General features: G+C 40.9%; 1 protein-coding gene across 20 annotated transcripts; it reads left to right on the top strand.

Annotated features, from left to right (window-relative positions):
* The first annotated feature begins 15 nt into the window (after positions 1–15).
* Positions 16–19,668, top strand: Cep57 (centrosomal protein 57). Of its 20 annotated transcripts, none has more exon segments than NM_001108124.3 (11): positions 16–213; positions 5,428–5,584; positions 7,584–7,763; positions 8,200–8,321; positions 9,615–9,731; positions 10,304–10,381; positions 12,834–12,944; positions 13,645–13,722; positions 16,494–16,729; positions 17,417–17,561; positions 18,584–19,664. In NM_001108124.3, coding segments are annotated over 11 exon segments (1,500 nt in total). In that variant the 5' UTR covers positions 16–168; the 3' UTR covers positions 18,815–19,664.
* The last annotated feature ends 312 nt before the right edge of the window (positions 19,669–19,980 follow it).

Below are 19,980 nucleotides of genomic sequence, written 5' to 3'. Positions count from 1 at the left end.
CGCGCTGAGTGTGGCATCCTTGTGGTTTGTGAGACCGAGGCTCCTATAAGGTTCACAGCTCGCCCGCCCTTTCCATCGGGGACTTGGATTCGGCTTGCCCCAGGCGTGCGGCTGTCGAATCCGGGGGAGGGGCTCCAGGACGGCGGCCCGCGTTGCGCAGGTGGGAAGATGGCGGCGGCCTCGGTCTCGGCGGCTTCTGATTCTCAGTTTTCGGTAAGGGGTGGCGTTTGTGTGGGTTCCAGGTGGTCTTGGACGGCTCTCTGGGTTGCTTCACTTTTCAGGCGCCTAGATCTGGCGTCAGCCCTGGTCCCGCAGGATGGCGGGTTGCCCGAGGACGCGTGCCACTCCGGGAGGCTGCAACTGTGTCTTCTGGAGCAGCAGCCCGCCTCCTTTCCCGCTCTGCGCTCGCAGGTCCTCGCAGCCGGAGCTGTGGAGCGTTGTCCCGAGCCAGGCTGGTGCACGCTCAGGCCTGCTAAAACAAAGCCCCGTCAGTCACGTGAGCGTAACGGCCCAGCTCGGAAACCCTCAGTAACAGGTAGATGTGCAGGTCTGTAGAGTGACAGCCGCTGAGGCGTCCGTGGTCCCCAGAGTGCATTTTCGCCGTTGCTACAGGGCCTCTCAGTGTCTGTTGCGCGACCCTTGCAGCCGGAGCCCGGGCATCCCTACTTCCCATGGCATGACTAGGATACAGTGTGGAAATGTTGTTTTGGAGAAGCGATCGGGGAAATTAAACCGGCGAGATTAGTCACTGGTGTTTTAAGAGTGGATTGTGGAGCTCAGTCTTTTGGAAAACGCTCCACTAAGAAGAGATAGGAATTAAATGTGAGAACGCTCGAGTTCTGTTTAGAGATGCCCCTGTGCCTAGCTGACCCTTGGTCCTAAAGTTACAGGGAAGAATTGAATAGAAACCCCATTCTAAAGAAGGAGCAAAGCACCGTACTAATTAGATAATTGCTGCGCTACAGGCTTGGGTACCAGAGGAGTCTGGGAGAGATTGATTAGCAGTATTAGGAAAGATAGGATCTTGAAGAGAGGGTGAGCTGGCTGCCCTGTTGAGAGAATTTTAAAAGAAGAAAGCACTGCAGGTTTAAGATCTATGTGGCTAGACAGTAGGAACGTCCAGGACCCCAGAGACATCTAGAGGTAGCAATGATTAAGAAGAGCTAGAAATACAGGTGAAAATGAATAATGAGGGATGTCAGGAAATTATCAGGGTAATTTTAACAGCGGATGAGGTAACTTAGGAATCGTAGTTTCAACTTTCTGTGGCTACTAGAACTTGTGAGAAGGTCAGAATATTTCGTTTTCCAAACAGATCTAAGATCTAGAGAAGAGATGAAGCAAGTCATTGGGAGTTAATCCAGTGTCAGGTCAACGGAAGGTAAAAGAAAAACTACCAGAACTAAGTGCCAGCAGATGCATGAATTATACGAGATACAGTTGATTAAACCTGGGGAAGGAGAGCTCTTTCTTTGCTCTCAAAACTTAGAAATTGGAAACTCAGGCAACTTCGATTGAACTGCACTCAAGGCCATCAGGGCAGTGCCACAGGGATGCAGTTAATCCCTAGTCCTTAGGGTAGACCCAGCAGAAATTTAAAGCCTGTTTCATGGAAAAATAGATCTTGTGACTCTGTCTGGAGTTGGGAACAGAAGAGAAACTATTTTTACTCCACCATAGTAAATGTGTGTAACAATAGTGTTTGAAATAAAAGGTTTGGAGATGCGTTGATAGAAAGATGCTGTTAGTAGGGTAACAAGAAAATGCCTCCGTGTTAGGGTGTAAGCAGGCAACTGGAGGTAGGAAGGGACCTTTGCAAGCAGAATAATTGCAGCAATGAAAATAAGAGTAGGGCTGGAGAGATGGCTCAGCGGTTAAGAGCACTTGACTACTCTTCCAGAGGTCCTGAGTTCAATTCCCAGCAACCACATGGTGGCTCACAACCATCTGTAAAGAGATCCGATGCCCTCTTCTGGTGTATCTGAAGACAGCTACAGTGTACTTATATATAATAAATGAATAAATCTTTAAATAAGAAAATAAGAGTGGATTGTGGGTATTTGAAATCAAAGTCCGTATTGCTGAAAAAACTGGTAGGGAGACTATCAAAAGAAAGTGTCAGGAAACGATATAAGGGTTAGCCTGGTACTTGCTACATTATGTGGGAATTGTGTGAGTGGTAAGAATTTTGAGTTGTAGTCCATGGGGTTTTGATTAGATCTATTAACTTGACTCAGTTTTTTAAGGATCATTATCACTAGCAAGCTGATTGGAAGAGCAGACTTAAGAAATGTAAAAAGTGAGGGGTTGGGGATTTAGCTCAGTGGTAGAGCACTTGCCTAGCAAGCTCAAGGGGTCAGTCCTCAGCTCCGGAAAAAAAAAAAAAAAAAGAAATGTGAAAAGTGGTGTTTCAAGTAATTCAAACTAAAAATAGAGCTATAGCAATATTAAAGTATAAAAGATTCTAAATATGTTATGGAGAAAGAACCCTGGATGATTTGCAGAGAGTAGATGAGAGGTAAATAAAAATTACCTCTATTGGGTTTTATGTTTGTATGGGTTAGTTTGGTAAATGGCAGTGGTCTTTGTTTTGGTATGCTGGCAGAGGAGCAGATTTGGGGACTAACCAAGACTTTAGTTATAACCATGCTGCATGTTAGTTGAGACATCCAAGTAGCTAGTGAATAATGTGAATTTAGAGTTTTAGATTGAGATCTCCATTCTGTGTTTTAAATTTGAAAGACAAATAAAAATGAAGAGCCTGAGAGTAGATGAGACTTCCCAAGCGGTTAGAGATCCAGGGAGTTGATGAAGGAGAGTCTATGGGATTAAGGGGAAATCCTTGTTGGGTTCCTCCACTGAGGGTTATGTGAACGATCACAGAAATGTGATCCATGCTTCTGAGAGATTGCTGACTTCAGCAATGTAGAGGAACTGGTGAGTTTGATGAGCTGTTTGCTTCTTAGGAATGAGTAAAGAGGGGTGACTTAAAGTAGCAATTGCAAACATCCTTTGAAAGATTATTTTACTTAAAATTTTGATAGTTTTAATTGATGTGTGCATGATGATGAGGGGAGGTGCACCTGCCACAGTTTGTTTTTGGAGATCACAGGACAGTTTTGGAGTTGTCTCCTTTCACCATTAAGTGGATTCTGGGAAGTAAACTCGGTTCATTAGGCTTGTTCAGCACGTACCTTTATCTACTGCACTAGAGTTTGTTTTAAAAAAAAAACTCAAGATCAGTCTAGGGTTGAAGAGTCTTGTAGTTCAGGAAAAGGTTTTGTCTTTCCCCTTTCCTGGCCCTGGGACAGATGTAGTGGAGAAGGGAAATAGAGACACCAGGAGGGGTTTAATCTGAGGAGGTGAGACTTTGAAAAGCTAAGTGGAGACAGACAGGTTGCTTGCTGCTAGTTTTGAAAGAAGGAAGAGCTAGTTCATGGATTTTCTTTTTAGAACTAGTTGTTTATTCAGTTCAAGTGATCACATAAATTTTTTTGCTTTCGTGAGGGGGAACTAGAACAAAATCACTTAGTTTAGCTTGAATGTTAAATGATGGGATTCTAGCTGTGTCTAGCTAACCAATAAAAACACAGTGTTCGGGGCTGGGGATTTAGCTCAGTGGTAGAGCGCTTACCTAGGAAGCGCAAGGCCCTGGGTTCGGTCCCCAGCTCCGAAAAAAAGAACCAAAAAAAAAAAAAAAAACAAAAAAAAAACAGTGTTCTCTGTTAGTTATATGTAAGATCAAGGTACCAGACAATTCATAATAACATTGACAATATTTTAAGAAGTGAAAACTTAACTGTTTTTCAGGTTACTTTCAAAATAAATTTTTATTATTATACAGGTATTTGGAGAGTTCTGCTTACTCCAGGACATACATGGTTTATTGTTGCGAATACCCATCATTCCTTTGCAGACTTCATTAATACAAGATTGAAAATCCTAATGTGTTATGACACTGAGAAGGCCGATGAGTGTGTGAGAACTCTGAACAGCTGGCAGTCATCCTGTCTTCTACCTTGGCTCCTAGAACCTCCATGACTTCCCTCTTTCCTGAGTGTCCAAACTATAAACTCACCACTGCTAAAATTCTCGTTAACATTCAGAGGTAGACTGTGGTAAATATATGTCATGTAGAGCATAATGTCAAATCTGACAGATTCATGACAGATGCTATGAGAATATCTGATAAGCCTGAAGGTGTTTTACAATTGTTTCCCCTTTTTGGGAGCTAAATATAAATTCTTTAAGAAAAGAACATGCTGGTATCTATGGGCTGTGTTGCTGTAAGAGGACCATGTCTGGGTCCATGGTCTTCCCGCAGCTGGAGCCTTGTTTCTACAGATGTTACAACCGAGGGCCATTTAGATGTCGGTGTTAGAAGCTGCTACCCGAAGCCCATACTGCCAGCAGGGGCCATCTTGGACTGTGCAGCCACCTGAGGCCACTGCAGCAGGGGGGGCTTTGTTGATATCCATGGACTGGGCTGCCACCTAAGGCCATACAAATGTCTGATCTGTGCTGCTGCCTAAAGTCATGTTGATGATGTGTGTGGGTTGTGTGGGACTGTATGGGCCTTTGTAGCCTGTGTTGACCCCGGAGGTCATGTGCTGTCCTTGACCTGTGCAGCAGCTGAGGGCTACAATGGTGTCTGTGGCTTATGCTTTGATAGGTGGCCATGTTGATGTCTTTGTACTGTCACTGGAGACCATGCTGAGGTCCTTGGCATGTGCAGATGCTGGAAACCTTGATGATATTCATGGTCCATGCTCTTGTCAGAAGCCACATAGATTAGAAGTCCATGATCCGTGCTCATGTGGACAGTACAGGGAAGGGAGGTTCTTTTTGTAGTGATATTGACAACTACAGATTCACAGTTGAGAAAGGGGGACATAAAAGGCTTCTGGGACAACCCTTCACCCTCCCTCCCAAAAGTAACAGCCTAAACAGGAAGTAATTGAAAAGAATTCTTAAAAACTGTGGTAAAGACTACACAAAGATAAATTGTGTGTAGATCTCCACAATTGATGGCCTCTGGGGTACAGGTGGAGAAAGACTCGGTTTTCTTTGAGGGTCTGGCCACTGGGAATTTGACCATACTCCAGTGAATATATGGACAATAGTTTCTTTGGGTAGAGGGTGCAGTTCAGTAGGATGGGGGGTTGGGCATAGGAGGACTGGGAAGTGAGAGTGTCAAGAGTGCATGCTTTGAAATTCCCAAGTAATCAGTAAAAACATTGTATTTTATCGAGGATAGAGTAATTCAGCAATTTGTACCTGTTCCAGATCTGAAAGATTTAACTTGCCTAAATATTTGTATTTAGGTTGTTTGAGCATGTGTAAATTGGTAAACATTTAACCCTAAAAATTATATCTTGACATTTGGTTTAGATATTTGAAAGATAATTGCAGTATTTTGTTTTTCAGAGCGTCCTAGCTGAACCATCAAGGTCTAATGGAAATATGGTTCATCATTCTTCATCACCATATGTATTGTATCCACCTGATAAGCCTTTCCTTAACAGCGATCTGAGACGCTCCCCAAATAAGCCCACGTTTGCCTATCCGGAAAGCAACAGCAGAGGTAATCAACCGTGACAAAGTAAACGCCATTTGTTCCCTTGTTAGTGGAAACTTCCTCAATATGACGCCTGTTGTTGTCCCCTTTACTTCTGTGAATTGTGTTTTCATATAGACTGCTGAACATTCTTCACCAACTCATGGAACCTAAAATACGTTGTTACTTATACTAGTCTGTCATCTCCAGAATCAGTCAGGAACCAGTCTCAGGTAGGAGGCAGAGAGATGGCTCAGTAGTTAAGAGCACTAGCAGCTCTTCAGGAGAATCTGAGCTCAATTCCTGCCACTCAGATGGCAATTCACAACCGTTTGTAACTCTAGTCCCAGTGAATCTGACACTAGTTTTATGTACAGGCTACACACACACATTCACACACACACACACACACACACACACACACACACACACACACACACACACAAATATGCAGGCAAAACATGCATACTTACAATACCTCTGTAAAAGTAAGGATCATCTGTAGATAGCACTATTTGGACTCTGAATTACATTTTTCTACAGAAGACAGACATTGGGAGGGCGTGTGTTGGTGGGGGCCAAGTCCTAGGAGAGTGATAGGAAGTGTTACATATGATCTAAAAAGGTGTCAAAGAGTAAACAAAAGCAATACTTTTTTTTAAGCCAGGAACTTTGTTGCTATTCCCAGTGCTGTGTGGCAGAGGCAGACAGCTAGATCTCTGGGGCTCACTGCCCAGCCAACATACCTTTAATCAGTGAGCCTCAGTTGTGGAAGCCTTGACAGAACAAACATGTGTTACCTGAGGATGGTAGCCAAGTGCATATTTGACCTCTACGTGATATATACTTGTGTGTACATACAACAAAAAGACCGAGACGTCTATTGTGTGCCTGTTGCCAGGGATACACGAACAAATAAATGTCTGCCTCAGAGAGGTATCAACAGACCAGAGATATGTCTTGGGGTTTCCATTGCTGTAAAGAGACACCACAACCAAGGCAAGTCTTGTCCAAAGGACATTTAATTGGGGCTAGCTTTCTGTTCTGAGCTTCAGTCCATTATCACCATGATAGGAAACATGGCAGGCATAGTACTGGAGGAGCTGTTTATATGCTTGGCCCAGGGAGTGGCACTATTAGAAGGTGTAGCTTTGTTGGAATAGGTGCGCCACTGTGGGTATGGGCTTTAAGATCCTTATTGTAATTGCCTAGAAGCCAGTCTTCTGCTAGCTGCCTTCAGGTGAAGATGTAGAACTCTCAGCTCTGTCTGTACCATGCCTGCCTGGATGCTGCAATGCTCCTGCCTTGATATGGACTGAACCTTTGAACCTGTAAGCCAGCCCCAATTAAATGTTGTCCTTTATAAGACTTGCCTTGGTCATGGTGTCTGTTCACAGCAGTAAAACCCTAAGACAGGTATATTTGAGTTCTACACCAGATCCAAAGGTAGCAGGGAGAGAGAGAGACATTGAGCCTGGTTTAGACTTCTGGAACCCCAAAGCCCACCCCTAGTGACATTTCACCCAACGAGGCTCTATCTATCCCAACAAGTAGTACCATTCCCTGTTCACCAAATATAAGCCTACAGGGGCTTTTCTTACTCAGAGCACCTTAGGACAGCTGTGAATTTGTATGTAATTAGCCAAGATTTTTGGTTTTGTTTTCAACAGTTAAAACTCTGATGTGATTTAACACAGTGATGGTTTTTAATTTTTACTTGAGTAACTGGTAGAACCTTTGAAATGACTTTGCATGGGAAGTGCTTTGTAAACACAGAATTCTGCTGTGTGACTTGCATCAGTCCTCTGAAAGTCTCTTCAGAGCTGGGCTCTCTGGCTCGCACCTCTAACCCAGTCCTTAGAAGGAAGGCGCAGGCAGGATTACTGTGATTTTTTTTTTTTTTTTTTTTTTTTGAGGTCATCCTGGGGTACAGAGTAAGAATCTTTCAGACAAAATTTCCTTTTTTGGTTAACTTATCCTTGTGCATACCTAACTTACTGTGTGGTGTGCTTTTTATATTTGGCAGCCATATTTTCTGCTCTTAAGAATCTTCAAGATAAGATTCGACGCCTGGAACTGGAAAGAATTCGGGCAGAAGAAAGTGTGAAAACCTTGTCTAGGGAGACAATTGAGTATAAGAAAGTATTGGATGAACAGATACAAGAGAGGGAGAACTCAAAGAATGAAGAATCAAAGCACAATCAAGGTGTGTTTAATTATAAAAGAAACTAAAATCTATCCAAGTATTGTGAAGTTATTTCAAAATTGCACACTGGTATTTTATAGTTGACACTGTCTAGCCATTACAGAATTACATCATAATCAGGTGTATTGTGAGGAGCAGGTGACATCATACATAGTGCTAATAAGTATGTGGCAATGTGTGGCATATCTGACTCTCGAAAGGAAGAACCTAAGTCGTCCAGAAAGGTTTCTAGGAGGACTGAGAGGGAAGGGACTGGAGGCATGGGAGGGCTGCTGTTTTGTTTTGTGGTACTCTGGCATACTGACCATGGCATTCCACCATGAGCCTTACTACCTATGCCCCATGAATTTACTGCAAGTCCAGTTCCTGCTTAAAAGCTGTTGGGACAAGTCTGTGTGTTAGCTAATTCCTACGTTTTTGTATGTATTCATTTTAGAACTGGCATCTCAGTTGGTAGCTGCAGAAAATAAATGTAATCTTTTAGAAAAACAATTGGAATACATGCGAAATATGATAAAGCATGCAGAAATGGAGAGAACATCTGTCTTAGAAAAGCAGGTATGGCACCTCTGAGATGAAATCAAGAATGGTGACACGATCAGCAGACCTGGAGGTCTGATGGCACTGTTATTATAACACATGCTGATAATAAGGCCTTGGGCTCGGTGGAATAGATTGGCTTGATTGGCTCTATTACGATTCTTGTACATGCTTATATTTGAAAGATAATCATGTTAATGTTTGGAGCCTGCATTATACCTTGTAAGTAATTGGTTATTGAAATAGGATCTCATATAGCCTAGGCTGCCTCATTTATGTTGTCCAGGAATAACCTGGCCCCTCTGATCTTCTGAGTCCATCTGCAGAGTGCTGAGATTGTAGGTACACACCACTGCTCTATACATGGTGTGTGAAGTGCTCTGGCTCACATCCAAGGCCTCTCTGATGCTAGGTAAGCACTCTACCAGATGAGCTGTGTGCCCAGTTACTACACTTGTTACATTTTAACAAAATATTCCTTCTGTTGCATCAGTCTTTGTATTTAAGTAACTAGCTACATTTGTAGAGGACAATTTCAACATCAGTGCCCATTATATTTTTTAAATATCCTTTTCATGTGGACAATTTAATTTTACTATGGAAAGTTTGATTAGAAATTTCTCTTGTATAATTCCCTATTGTCATGGACATGTGGAAAAATGGCATACTTAGGTTCTTAGTGTTGGGCTTTTACAAATATATCCATTTAGTGTATTTGCCCATTTATTTTGACCCTGAGACCATCATTCTTTAAGTATATGGGCAGTCTTTCCAAATCAGATCCTAAGTTTGAAGGAAAGGAAATAAATGAATACAAGTTCTCATATCTATTAAGAAATTATTTAATAGGACCCAACTGACTAGAAGTCTTTGTGTATTTATATAGTCTGTGTGTCTGATAGAATCTCCTTATTATAGGGTATAGGCATGTTTTTCTTATATAAAACTGCATACTAGGTAAAATACCATATGTTGAGAACAATATTCCAAGGCTGGCCAGATGGCTTAGTGTAAAAAGGTATTTGCAGCGAGGTCTGGAAAACAGATGTGATCCCTCAGACCCACATGGCAAACAGGAACAGCTTGTATATGGTGTCCTCTGACCTTCCGAGGCATGCCATGATACACAGACAGTGAGACACAGAGATCGTTATACCCTTGAGGTGTTAGTGTTCTATTCCTAGAACGTCTTTCCATACCAACAAATCTGAAAGGATAGGCAATTACATATAGTATGATGTTGGCTGTATGCAGAGTCTACAGCTTTCTGATGATCATATTGTAATATTATATCTCGATGCTGTTTCTCAGGTTTCGCTAGAAAGAGAACGGCAGCATGATCAAAGCCATGTTCAGAGCCAGCTGGAAAAACTGGATCTTCTTGAACAGGAATATAACAGACTCACCGCAATGCAGGCCCTTGCAGAAGTCAGTGAACATGACTTTACCTACTGATGTAGAATGCTGTGGCTGTCAGTTGTTCATAAACATGGGTATTTATAATGTAAAGGTCTTTCTTATACATAGTCTTTAAAGAGAAAAAATAATTTGAAAAGGAATGTTGACATTCTGCAATTTTGGTGGCTGAGCCTAAGGTAGTTTTTTGTTTTTTGTTTTTTTTAAACTGAAAAGTGAAGTGTTTTTGATATTTAAATCTGGTATCATGTAACTTTTTTTCTGAACTAATTTTATTTCTATGTTTTACCCTGAAGATATTTAATACTACAGAATGAAGATCTAGATTTGTCTTTATTTGTCTTTACCTTTATACAACCTGTGTTCTTCGGTCACAGATTTCCTTCATAATTTGGCCACTTAACTCACAGCTACCTCACTAATTACTGTCAGTTGATCTAGTAGGACACTATTAGGGGAGTGTCATGGAAGTTATCAAGGCCTGGACCACTAGTGGCACAAACTAACATGCTTATTTTAACTAGCTTTAAAATTCTACAAAAAGATACTTTTAACCATTACTGTTTTGATATTGTTATTACTAGAAAAAAATGCAAGAGTTGGAGTCCAAACTCCATGAAGAAGAGCAGGAAAGGAAGCGTATGCAGGCTCGGGCAGCGGAGGTGAGTGGAAGGACAAGCAGGGGTTTTAGTGGTGAACAGTTATACACGAGCACAGCAGAGTCATGTGATAGCTTAGTAATGGAAACTAGGAATGTAATTTACAAAGTAAAATTTGAGCAGTCTTTTGATGTTTCAAATTACAGAGTCTGAATTAGTAGTTTAAAACCTTTGAGGTTGGAGCTGGAGGGATGTTGCAGAGGATTAGAACATTTTGTTGTCTTTACAACTGACCTGATTCAGTTCTGAGCAACCCACATGTGGCTCACAATCACCTCCGCCACCAGGCACATGCACATACATAAATGCAGGCAAAACATCCATACATGGAAGTTAAAAAAATACTTGTGAGGTAAAAACAGGTCAGACACAGTACTGTTCATGTAAAGCTAAGGTATGATCCAGTCCCAGATCATTGCAGTGTCCAGTATAAAAGTGTGTCTTGGGTTGGAGGTAAAGTTGAATGGTAGAACAATTACCTGGCATTCATTCATAAGACACTTGGTTCCGTCCTCAGTACTGCAGCAAAAAACTGCCACTTCCCTTGAGACTGTTAACATACCAGAACAGAAGTGTTAAGCTAGTGGCCTGTCCTAGTAGAAGAGCAAACTACTCTTGGAGGTAGAATTGTGTAGATTTAAAGCCTCAGTTTATGTATTCCTACCAGAACTGCGTTATCCAAGACACTGCAAGAAAAATAAAGTACTACGTAGACTCTGTACAATAAAGTTGTTTTATGATTTAGCTAGAGACATTTCTTTGATTATTTACTTGTTAAGATATCTTCCAGATAGTCTCTCTTTTCTAACCTCTCTAAAGTTATGACAGTGTGACTTTTATCACAGTAACCCTAGAAGCAGGTTCTCATCGCAGAACTTACTGGTAGAGGCTTTATAGTTGTCTGTGGCACTGTGTCTAGTGTCCAGCATTCTCATAGATGCTCTTGTAGAAATAGAAACATTGCATTTTTTTTTCTTCTGGTGCTTCTTTGAGTCATTCTTTTTTTTTTTTCCTAAAACTGATAGGATTGTAGATTTACTGTCTGTGTACTTGTTGAGTTAATGGCCATTTAACCAGTTTTGATTTTTAGAGAATTTCTTCCTACTTTCGAGAAAATTATTTTACTGTTTCTATTCCTTAGATGTAACTGTGCATATGTGTTCTTTATTAAATTATGGTGTATAGCCCTTGTGTGCCAAATAGGAATGGTCACAGATTCATTGATTAATGAATTGTTAACAGTTTGAGTTCTGATGGTGAATGCCATAGTAGTGGAGGCAGATACATTTCTGTATCTCGTTGGTTCTGATTTGTATAATCCCAAACAAATTAGTTAGCCTGGGTTTTATATTGCTAGGGAACTCAAACAAGAAATGATAATAAAGCACTTTAAAATTCAGGCATACATTCAGGAAGTCAGCTAGGAAAACTAGATATATAAGCTAGAATCAAAAAGTGTCTCGAGTGGTTTCTGTTACTGCTGACCCTTGTTGACATTGTAAGGATGATTTCCTGTGGGGTTCTTCTCATACAAACTGTCACTAAAGTATGCCCAAGAATGGCATGCTCCTGAGGGTGGAGAGCCTGGCATGCCTCAGAATGCATGAGATGGGGAAGGAATGTTCTCAGTGTTCTTTATGTTTCATTCATTACTTCTGCTGTTTCTTAAAGCTCAGTGATAACTTCTGGGGAACTTATCCTCACATAGAAATTGTAAACTCTTTAGAGGACAAATCTGCCAATTGGAATTTTTACCAAACTCCAGGCTTTCGGGTATATAGAGAGACAAAATAGCCCCTTTATGAATTCTATGGAGAGCAGGGCTATTGAAAGATAGTTTGGAGGAAGTTGCGGCTTTCCCCTATGATTTATTTTATGCATGTGGGAGTTTTGCCTGCATGTTCTGTATATATGCCACATGTGTACAATGCTTGCAGAGGCCAGAATAGGGTGCTGGACCCTTGAATATGGGATTAAATAGTTTAAAAAGCTGCCATGTGGGTGGGAACAGCCAGAAAGTGCTCTTAAGCCTAGCAGTCTATCCAGCCCAGAAAAGTGCAACTTTAAGAAAAAAAAAAAAAGATAACAGTTGCTGAAACAATTATTGCTGCTTTTGAGCTTTAAACGGGAAGGAATCTATTTTGCTCTTGAGTTGCCGTGGGTCTGCTTTTACAGTAATCGTGATTGTTAAAAGAGAACATAGCGCGCTGTCAGTTTGGAGCTGCATACATTCCATTTACTTTCTGAACTAGAATTTGCAGACCACCAAACAATGCTTCCAGGCAGTATACAACCAGCCGTGGGTCAGCAGTTCACCTATGAGAGACCGAAGACATAGTACAGCCATGCTGTCTCTGTCATTGAGATGACTCACTGTATTATACAGACTTACTTGGCATCTCAACTGTGAATTGTGTTTATTTTGCATCATTAACTCCATGCTATTTTTTTCTAGTTACAGAGTGGTATAGAAGCGAACAGACTTATATTTGAAGATAGAAATACTTCATGTGTTTCAACCAGCACTAGAAAAATAAAGAAAAAGAAGTCAAAACCACCAGAAAAGGTATGAAAACCGAACCAGTCAAAGTACTAATTTTGTAATAATTTGTGTGAAAAATACTCAGAGCTGTGTGGTATTAGAACCTTGGGAAGTGACTCTCATTCTTAGTTTCTGTGTTCAAAGGTGAGGATAAGATTTACTCATGAATTCTTACCTTGGTCGTGAGGACCTATATGAAAATTGGAAACTATAAAAGATCATAAAAATACTAGAAATACTCAGCCTCTTACTACCTTTGCTCTTAAATGCTTTTTTCCACTACATAAACCTGACAACTGTTTTGTTAGTATCCTTCCAATGCCCTTAGCCGTCAAGTAGTAATTCTAGGTTCTTCAACACTTGTATGATCCCAATATAAACAAGTGTGGTTTAAATGTAAAATGTCCTCCATAAGTCACTGGAAAGTGGGCCTTGAGGTTCTTAGCCTGACCCACTTGTCCTCTGTCTTTACTTCCTGTTGGTACAGTGTGATAAATGCACACTATCCCCAGACCTATGGTTGCCATGCTTATTCCATAATGAGCTGAATCCTATTAAACTGTGCCAGGTAAGTAGCTTGCTTAAGTAGCTTGGTTTCTGCAGAGAGAAAAAAGTGAGTGGTACGACAAGGAACCCAATAGTATGACCCAACAGTGAGCAGGAGTCATGGATTGGTTTACCAAAACAAAATAAAATAAAATGATTTTCTTTTTTCTCCATCCAGAAAGGTTTTAGGAACAACTTTGGTGCACAGCCACATTACAGATTGTGCTTAGGTGATATGCCTTTTGTTGCTGGAACGGTGAGTTGTAGCTACTGATTTTTATATTTAAATTATTTTCACTGTCTTTTGCTTTTTTATTTCCTTTTAAGTGTATGTATATGGGTGTTTTGCCTTTGCCTGTCTCTATGTGTATGTCTGTGTTTAGTGCTCATGGGGGCCAGAAGAGGGTATTGGGTCCCCCAGGACTAGAATTTCGAGGAGCAGCTTTTAGAGTAACCTGCCATGTGGGTACTGGAAATTGAACTTTGAATTCCACTGAAAGAGCAGCCAGTGCTCTTAACTGTTGAGCCATCTCTTTAGACCTTGTTTCAGTCTTCAGAACACATTTTAGGGGACATGAACTAAAAGAAAAATCCTGCATCGGCCTTGGGAGTGCTGGACTTATAGATGTGAGCCACTATATGTGGTCCTAGTAAAACCTTCTTGTAGAAGGCACCACCTTAGGTCTTTTTCTTGAGTCTTTGTATAAGCCTCTATAAGTATATATGATTGTGAAGTTATTCGTGTGTTTATTTCAGACTTTGTTTTCAATATAAGAAATGGGGAGTTGGGGTACTTTGACCCAGTCCATGGGAAGGTCAGGGTACAACTTGAAGGGAGCTCTCTTTCTACCACAGGTTCTGTAGATGGAACTCAAGTCATAAGGCTTGAACAGCAGCTGTTTGTACCCACCAACCATCATGCTGTCCCTGTAGAGGATGTTTAAATCTGTAATAATCATTTACCTACCCCATTGACGGTTCCTCTTTGTATTTGTCCATAAAGTCCTGTATAGAGTCCCTTCCACCCATTTTGTTGTTTTGGCTAATTGTCATTGAAGCCTTTAATCACACAGGACTCTTTAATGTGAACTCCTTTTGAAGTTGTTTTATATATTCTTTAGAAGTGTTATTCCAAAAGTTTAACAATTGCTTAGTTCTCGATGAGCTCTGAAGAACCCCTTTTACTTATGGTTACACAGGCTTGCCTATGTAAAAAGGAGTCACTAGAAAAGTAAGACCATAAGCCCAAGTTTTTCATTACTAGACTCAACTGATCATAAAGTTACACTATGAATCAGAAAACTAACAGTGACAGAACTTTTCATCACATACTAAAGTATACGCACTTGTAAAGTATACGCACTTGGCCCACTGGCCGAGAGAGAGAGAGAGAGAGACAGACAGACAGACAGAGGTGTGTGTGTGTGTGTGTGTGTGTGCGCGCGCGCGTGCATTGTGAGTGTTTACTGGTAAGTAGTGAGTACTCTGATTGTCATGAGCCACCTTTTCATTCCTAGGATCACCTCATTTGAGTTTGCTCTGTGTGATTCTTTTCCCACAGCAACCAGTCAAGACAAATTGACAAACTAAACAAGAAAGTTTAGTTTAAAAGTTTAAACAAACTAAACTAAACATTTTTAAGCATCAAGCACATTAGGTCTTAAGTTATTCCTCCAAGTAAGTTGTCTGCTTGACCTATGCAGCTAAACAATCCCAGCCAGGTACTGAAATTATTTCCTACTGGAAACAAGAAGTTCAAGAAAGCATCAGGTTTTATTCTATTTTTATGTTGTGACTGATAAATGTTAGTGCTTCCTACTATAAGGAAGCTGAGGCAGGAGGTCATAGTGGAAGCCAGTGACAGAGAGGACAGAGCTATAGTAGTGGAGACCATATGCCAGACAGTGGTGGTGCACACTAGAACCCCAGTACTTAGGAGGCAGGGGCAGGCAGATCTCCAGGTTTGAAGTCACCCTGGTCTACATAGTGAGTTCCAGGACAGCCATGGCTGCACACACAGAGAAACCCTGTCTAGAAAAAACAACAAAAAAACTAAAAATCTGGTTAGAGTCTTAAGATAGGGTTCTCAACCCCTTTGGGAGTCAAATGACCCTTTCACAGGGGTAATATCATCAGAACAGAATTACATTATAATCATAACTGTCACAAAATTGTAGTTATAAAGTAGCAATGAAAATAAATTTATGGATGGGGTCACCACAACATGAACTATATATAGTAAAGGGTCACAGCATCTCTATTGCTCCAGGAACTGAACAAACAGTTGAGAATAGACAAGCACATTGTGCTAAACAATAGACAGATGTAGAACTTGTCAGTGGGCTGAGAAGTGCAGTAGTTAACCAGCCAGACCATTAGAAATGGTATATATGAACTAGGCTTTTAAGGCAGGTTATGAGAGTTGCTTCACCAAAGAAATGTCATCTGCAGACACAATTTACTCAGAATAAGTCAGAGACCGGAGAAGGCGACGCAGAAAGTAGAGCTGTGCTTTTTACAATTATAGAGCCATTTTCTCCATCCTAGTTGTTTGGCTTATTAGGAGCACATCACAGGATTTGGGGTAGAAAAATAGGGTGGCGCCAGGAACAGAAGAGGCAAGAAGGCCAGTTGGCTTTTTTGTTTGGTTTTAGATGTGGTCTTGAACCCTCCTGTAGCACAGGATGAGTAGTTTGTGGTTCTCCTGCCTTTGCCTCTCAAGGGCTGGAATTACAGGTGTGCAGCACCACAACCAATTTATATGATGCTGGGGACCAAAGAAGGGTCTCTTACATGCAACTTATGGACCTGCCAGCCAAGCTGCATCCCCAGCAGGACGTGCTTTACTGAAGATGTCAGTACATCAATCAACTACGTGGCTTTTGATACAGGTGGATGGCTGGTTGCTAATTTACCACAGCATAGTACTTAAGCCTTAGGATTTAGAGGAGGTGTACTCTTACTCAGGGTAAGAACTAGAACATGGGAATCAAGGACACTGTTTGCTTGATGTACTTTTCTCTTTAGTCCACCAGTCCCAGCCATGCCGTGGTAGCCAATGTTCAGCACGTCTTGCATCTGATGAAGCATCACAGCAGAGCCCTGTGCAATGACCGGGTTGTTAACAGTGTGCCCTTGGCAAAGCAAGCTTGTTCACGAGGTAGTAAGAGTAAGAAGTCAGTGGCGCCTCCCTCCAGCAGTGTTAACGAAGAACTTTCGGATGTCTTACAGACGTTACAGGATGAATTTGGGCAAATGAGCTTGTGAGTTTACACTTTTTAAATTTAAAATTACATTTAGTTCTAAAATCACATTTTTTAGCTGCTTGGATATATTAATCCTAATTTATTCACTGATGTTGAAGATAATCCTTACACTAGCCTGCTAGCTGGGAGTACATAAGCCTGTCATTGCTAAAAACCTCCCTTTCTCATTTTGTTAGATGTCGAATGCCAAAGCTCAGGTAAAAGCTTAATAGTATTGAGGGTTAGTCAAATGTCACTAATGAGTTAGGACAGTGTTTGAAAACACTGGAGAATTTGCTTTATAAGTAATTCTGTGGGAGAAGCAGATCAAAGTGCAATTCCAGGTGTGCCACACCACAACCAACTTATATGATGCTAGGGACCAAAGAAGGGTTCATATTAGTCTGCAACCCTGGCTGGACCCAAAGTTGTCTGGAATTAAGAAGACTTGCCTGTGTCCTCATTTGGTAAACATTTGTCTTTATCTATGTGTATATGACATGTGTGCAGGTGCCCAAGGAGGCCAGAAGAGGGCATCAGAGCCCCTAGAGCTGACGTCACAGGTGGTGACGCGCCACCTGTGTGTGATGCCCTTGCAGGGGACTGAGCTCAGCAGTTAAAAGGGGCCATTGAGTCGCACAGTGACATAGAAAGGACACCACCGTTGACTGAGGAGCTCAGTAGTCTCTTGTGTTTTGTATGCAGTGACCACCAGCAGCTTACTAAACTCATACAGGAATCACCCAGTGAGGAGCTGAAAGACAACCTGGAGTGTGAACTGGAGGCATTAGTGAGAAGAATGGAAGCGAAGGCCAACCAGATAACTAAAGTTCGAAAGTACCAAGCCCAGGTGACTCCTGCCCTCCTTGTGTCACTTCTACCCTTTCATGCATAGTAACTGATGACACTGAGGTGTCAGTCTGTGTTAAGAGGTTTGGTAAAGAAGTGTTCTTATGTTTCATGAGATGTGTCTTTACTGACTATAAATTCCTTAGCTTTATGAGCAAATCTAAGTAGTTTACTTTGACTAAATTGTCTTAAAATATGCCCGAATTTTCAGTTTTCAAAGTCAAAATATGTAAAAATAGTATGTTTGCTTGTATTAAATAGTGACTAAACCTAAAAGGTTTACTCGGGTTTAGTAAGCCTACTTGGGGTTCCCATCTAGAGAAATGGGCCATGCATCTGAGATTACTGTGAGGCAGAGGTAGAACAGGAGTGGGTCCAGCTCCTCGGCTGACAGTAATTGGAGTCTGGGGAGAAGTGAACAAATTTGAAGTAGGTTTTAAAAGTAAAAATACCTCCCAAGCTTCCAAATCTGTATGATATGGAAGAACTGTTTCACTGGCACAAAACCAAGTGTATTGAGAATGCCATCTCACTTAATTTCCTTAAAACCCATTATACAGGTACAGTAACTGGGGCCATATTTCTGGGAGCTATGGCTGTATCTCAGTGAATGAAATAACCTGCCCAAGGAAATCCTGACTGTGTGGTTAATGTTGGGGCTGGACTGCCAATTAACTAGCAGCTCTACTCAAGAGCTTACAGTCTGGTCAAGCAGGGAGCACTCTTAAGTATTAGAAGCCTGCGGGAGAATATTACAGTATTTATATAACACTTATTTACCTGGTTGTCTATTTACATAAGTGATTTATAATTTCTGTAGATTTATGTGCTTTAAAAAAAAACGTAGAATCTATCACTTGAGTGTTAGAGGGAGATTATGTAAGTTAATGGTGTACTTAAGAAGTTGAGGCAGGAGAATTAATAGTTTAAGACTAAACATAGCAAGAACCTGTATCAAAACCAAAGCTAAAAGAAAATGTTTTTATTGAATTCATTATTTTCCTTGCTTTGATTATTTGCCAGCTGGAGAAACAAAGCACAGATAAGCAGAAGGAACTAAAAGGTAACAAGAAGACTCTTGATGAAGAAGGAAACAGCAGCAGTCGTTCATCTGTAATCACAAGGACCACAAGTAAGAAGGATTTTACCAAACAGAGACCTGGAGAAAAAAGCAGGAAAAATCTTCAGTTACTGAAGGACATGCAAACCTTACAGAATTCATTACAGAGTAGTAATGTGTGTTGGGATTACTGACACCAGGTCATATGATGTACCTTACTGGTCATAAACAATGTACTTACTGGACCATGAGCAGACTTTCCAGGTCTCGTGCTTGCTAAGCTGCCATTACTGGCCGGTGTTAGGGCCAGGCTTCATTACAGTGTGATGTGCTGTGCAGCACAACTAAATGGACATGGAGTTCTGCAGCAGAGAAGCCGCACTGTGTCTTTGAACTTGCTGGATTCAAACACTGCACTTTGTAAACAAATGACCAGTTTTTTACTTGTGGGTGTGTTTTTTAAGTAGGTATATATGTAAATTGGGTTTGAAAATTCAGAATATGAGGGTGTCCCCATAGTCAGTGCTTGAAGTCTTATTTTTAAATCTCCCCAGAGCATGAAGTGCCCACTACTTTCCCTTCTCCAGATGACCATTAAATGTACTGTTTTCAAGAGGACTTTGTTTTGCTTTGGTATTTCAGACATTGATCAATAGTAAATTTACTATTAAAGACCCAAACATTTTAAGTCAGTTCCCCATGAAATATGTTACAATGTCTTCATAAAACTCTAAACAGTTGTTAATGAAGTAAATGAAATTTTGGAATAAAGAATGAGAATGGGGGGTGTTGGAAAATGTACGCATTTGCAGGTTTTAGACAGTACCTGTTTGTAATCATGTTATGCTAAGCACTGTTTAATTTGACTCTTAGAGAACCCCATGCTTTTTCCATACAGTATGAGGGTAGTATGTGAACTGAATACACACATCTATCATGTCAATGTGAATTATTAATTTTGAATAGATCGACATGTTAATCTTTATGAATTTGGTACTTCAAGTCAATAAAGCAATTTTTAAACTTTGCTTAACAGCCACCTAACAAAGGCTTTATTTGTTATACAATCTCAAAAAGTGCATATTAGTCCCCTGACTGAGAGACAAGAATATTGATGTATGCTGTCATTCTTGTGCTTACATAGACCCAAGCCCAATGTTCCTGAATGGTTTAGACGGGCTGGTGAACATGTCAGCTAAACACTAAAGTAATTGAGGAGATTGTGGTTTACAGTTGAAAAGTATGAATTATTTGTGCCACTTGGGCACTGGAAGGCCCAATCTCTTGAATTAATTTTCTAGTTCTTAAGAACCCACATAGGGTAAGACTTTTTTTTTTTTTTGAGATTGATGAATCTCCT

This window comes from Rattus norvegicus, chromosome 8 (genome assembly GCF_021556685.1).
Source record: "Rattus norvegicus strain SHRSP/BbbUtx chromosome 8, alternate assembly SHRSP_T2T, whole genome shotgun sequence".
In the NCBI taxonomy this organism is placed as follows: domain Eukaryota; kingdom Metazoa; phylum Chordata; class Mammalia; order Rodentia; family Muridae; genus Rattus; species Rattus norvegicus.
The sequence above is the reverse complement of the archived record's forward strand: the minus strand, read 5'-3'. Positions and strand labels throughout refer to the sequence as shown.

Bases quoted from the DNA above. Each gene is read 5' to 3' on its own strand.
- Cep57 (XM_087561662.1), top strand. From the start codon at position 5,464: ATGGTTCATCATTCTTCATCACCATATGTATTGTATCCACCTGATAAG. The intron at 16,730-17,416 runs GTGAGTTTACAC...TTTTGTATGCAG, and splicing joins GAATTTGGGCAAATGAGCTT to TGACCACCAGCAGCTTACTA. The intron at 17,562-18,583 runs GTGACTCCTGCC...ATTATTTGCCAG, and splicing joins TTCGAAAGTACCAAGCCCAG to CTGGAGAAACAAAGCACAGA.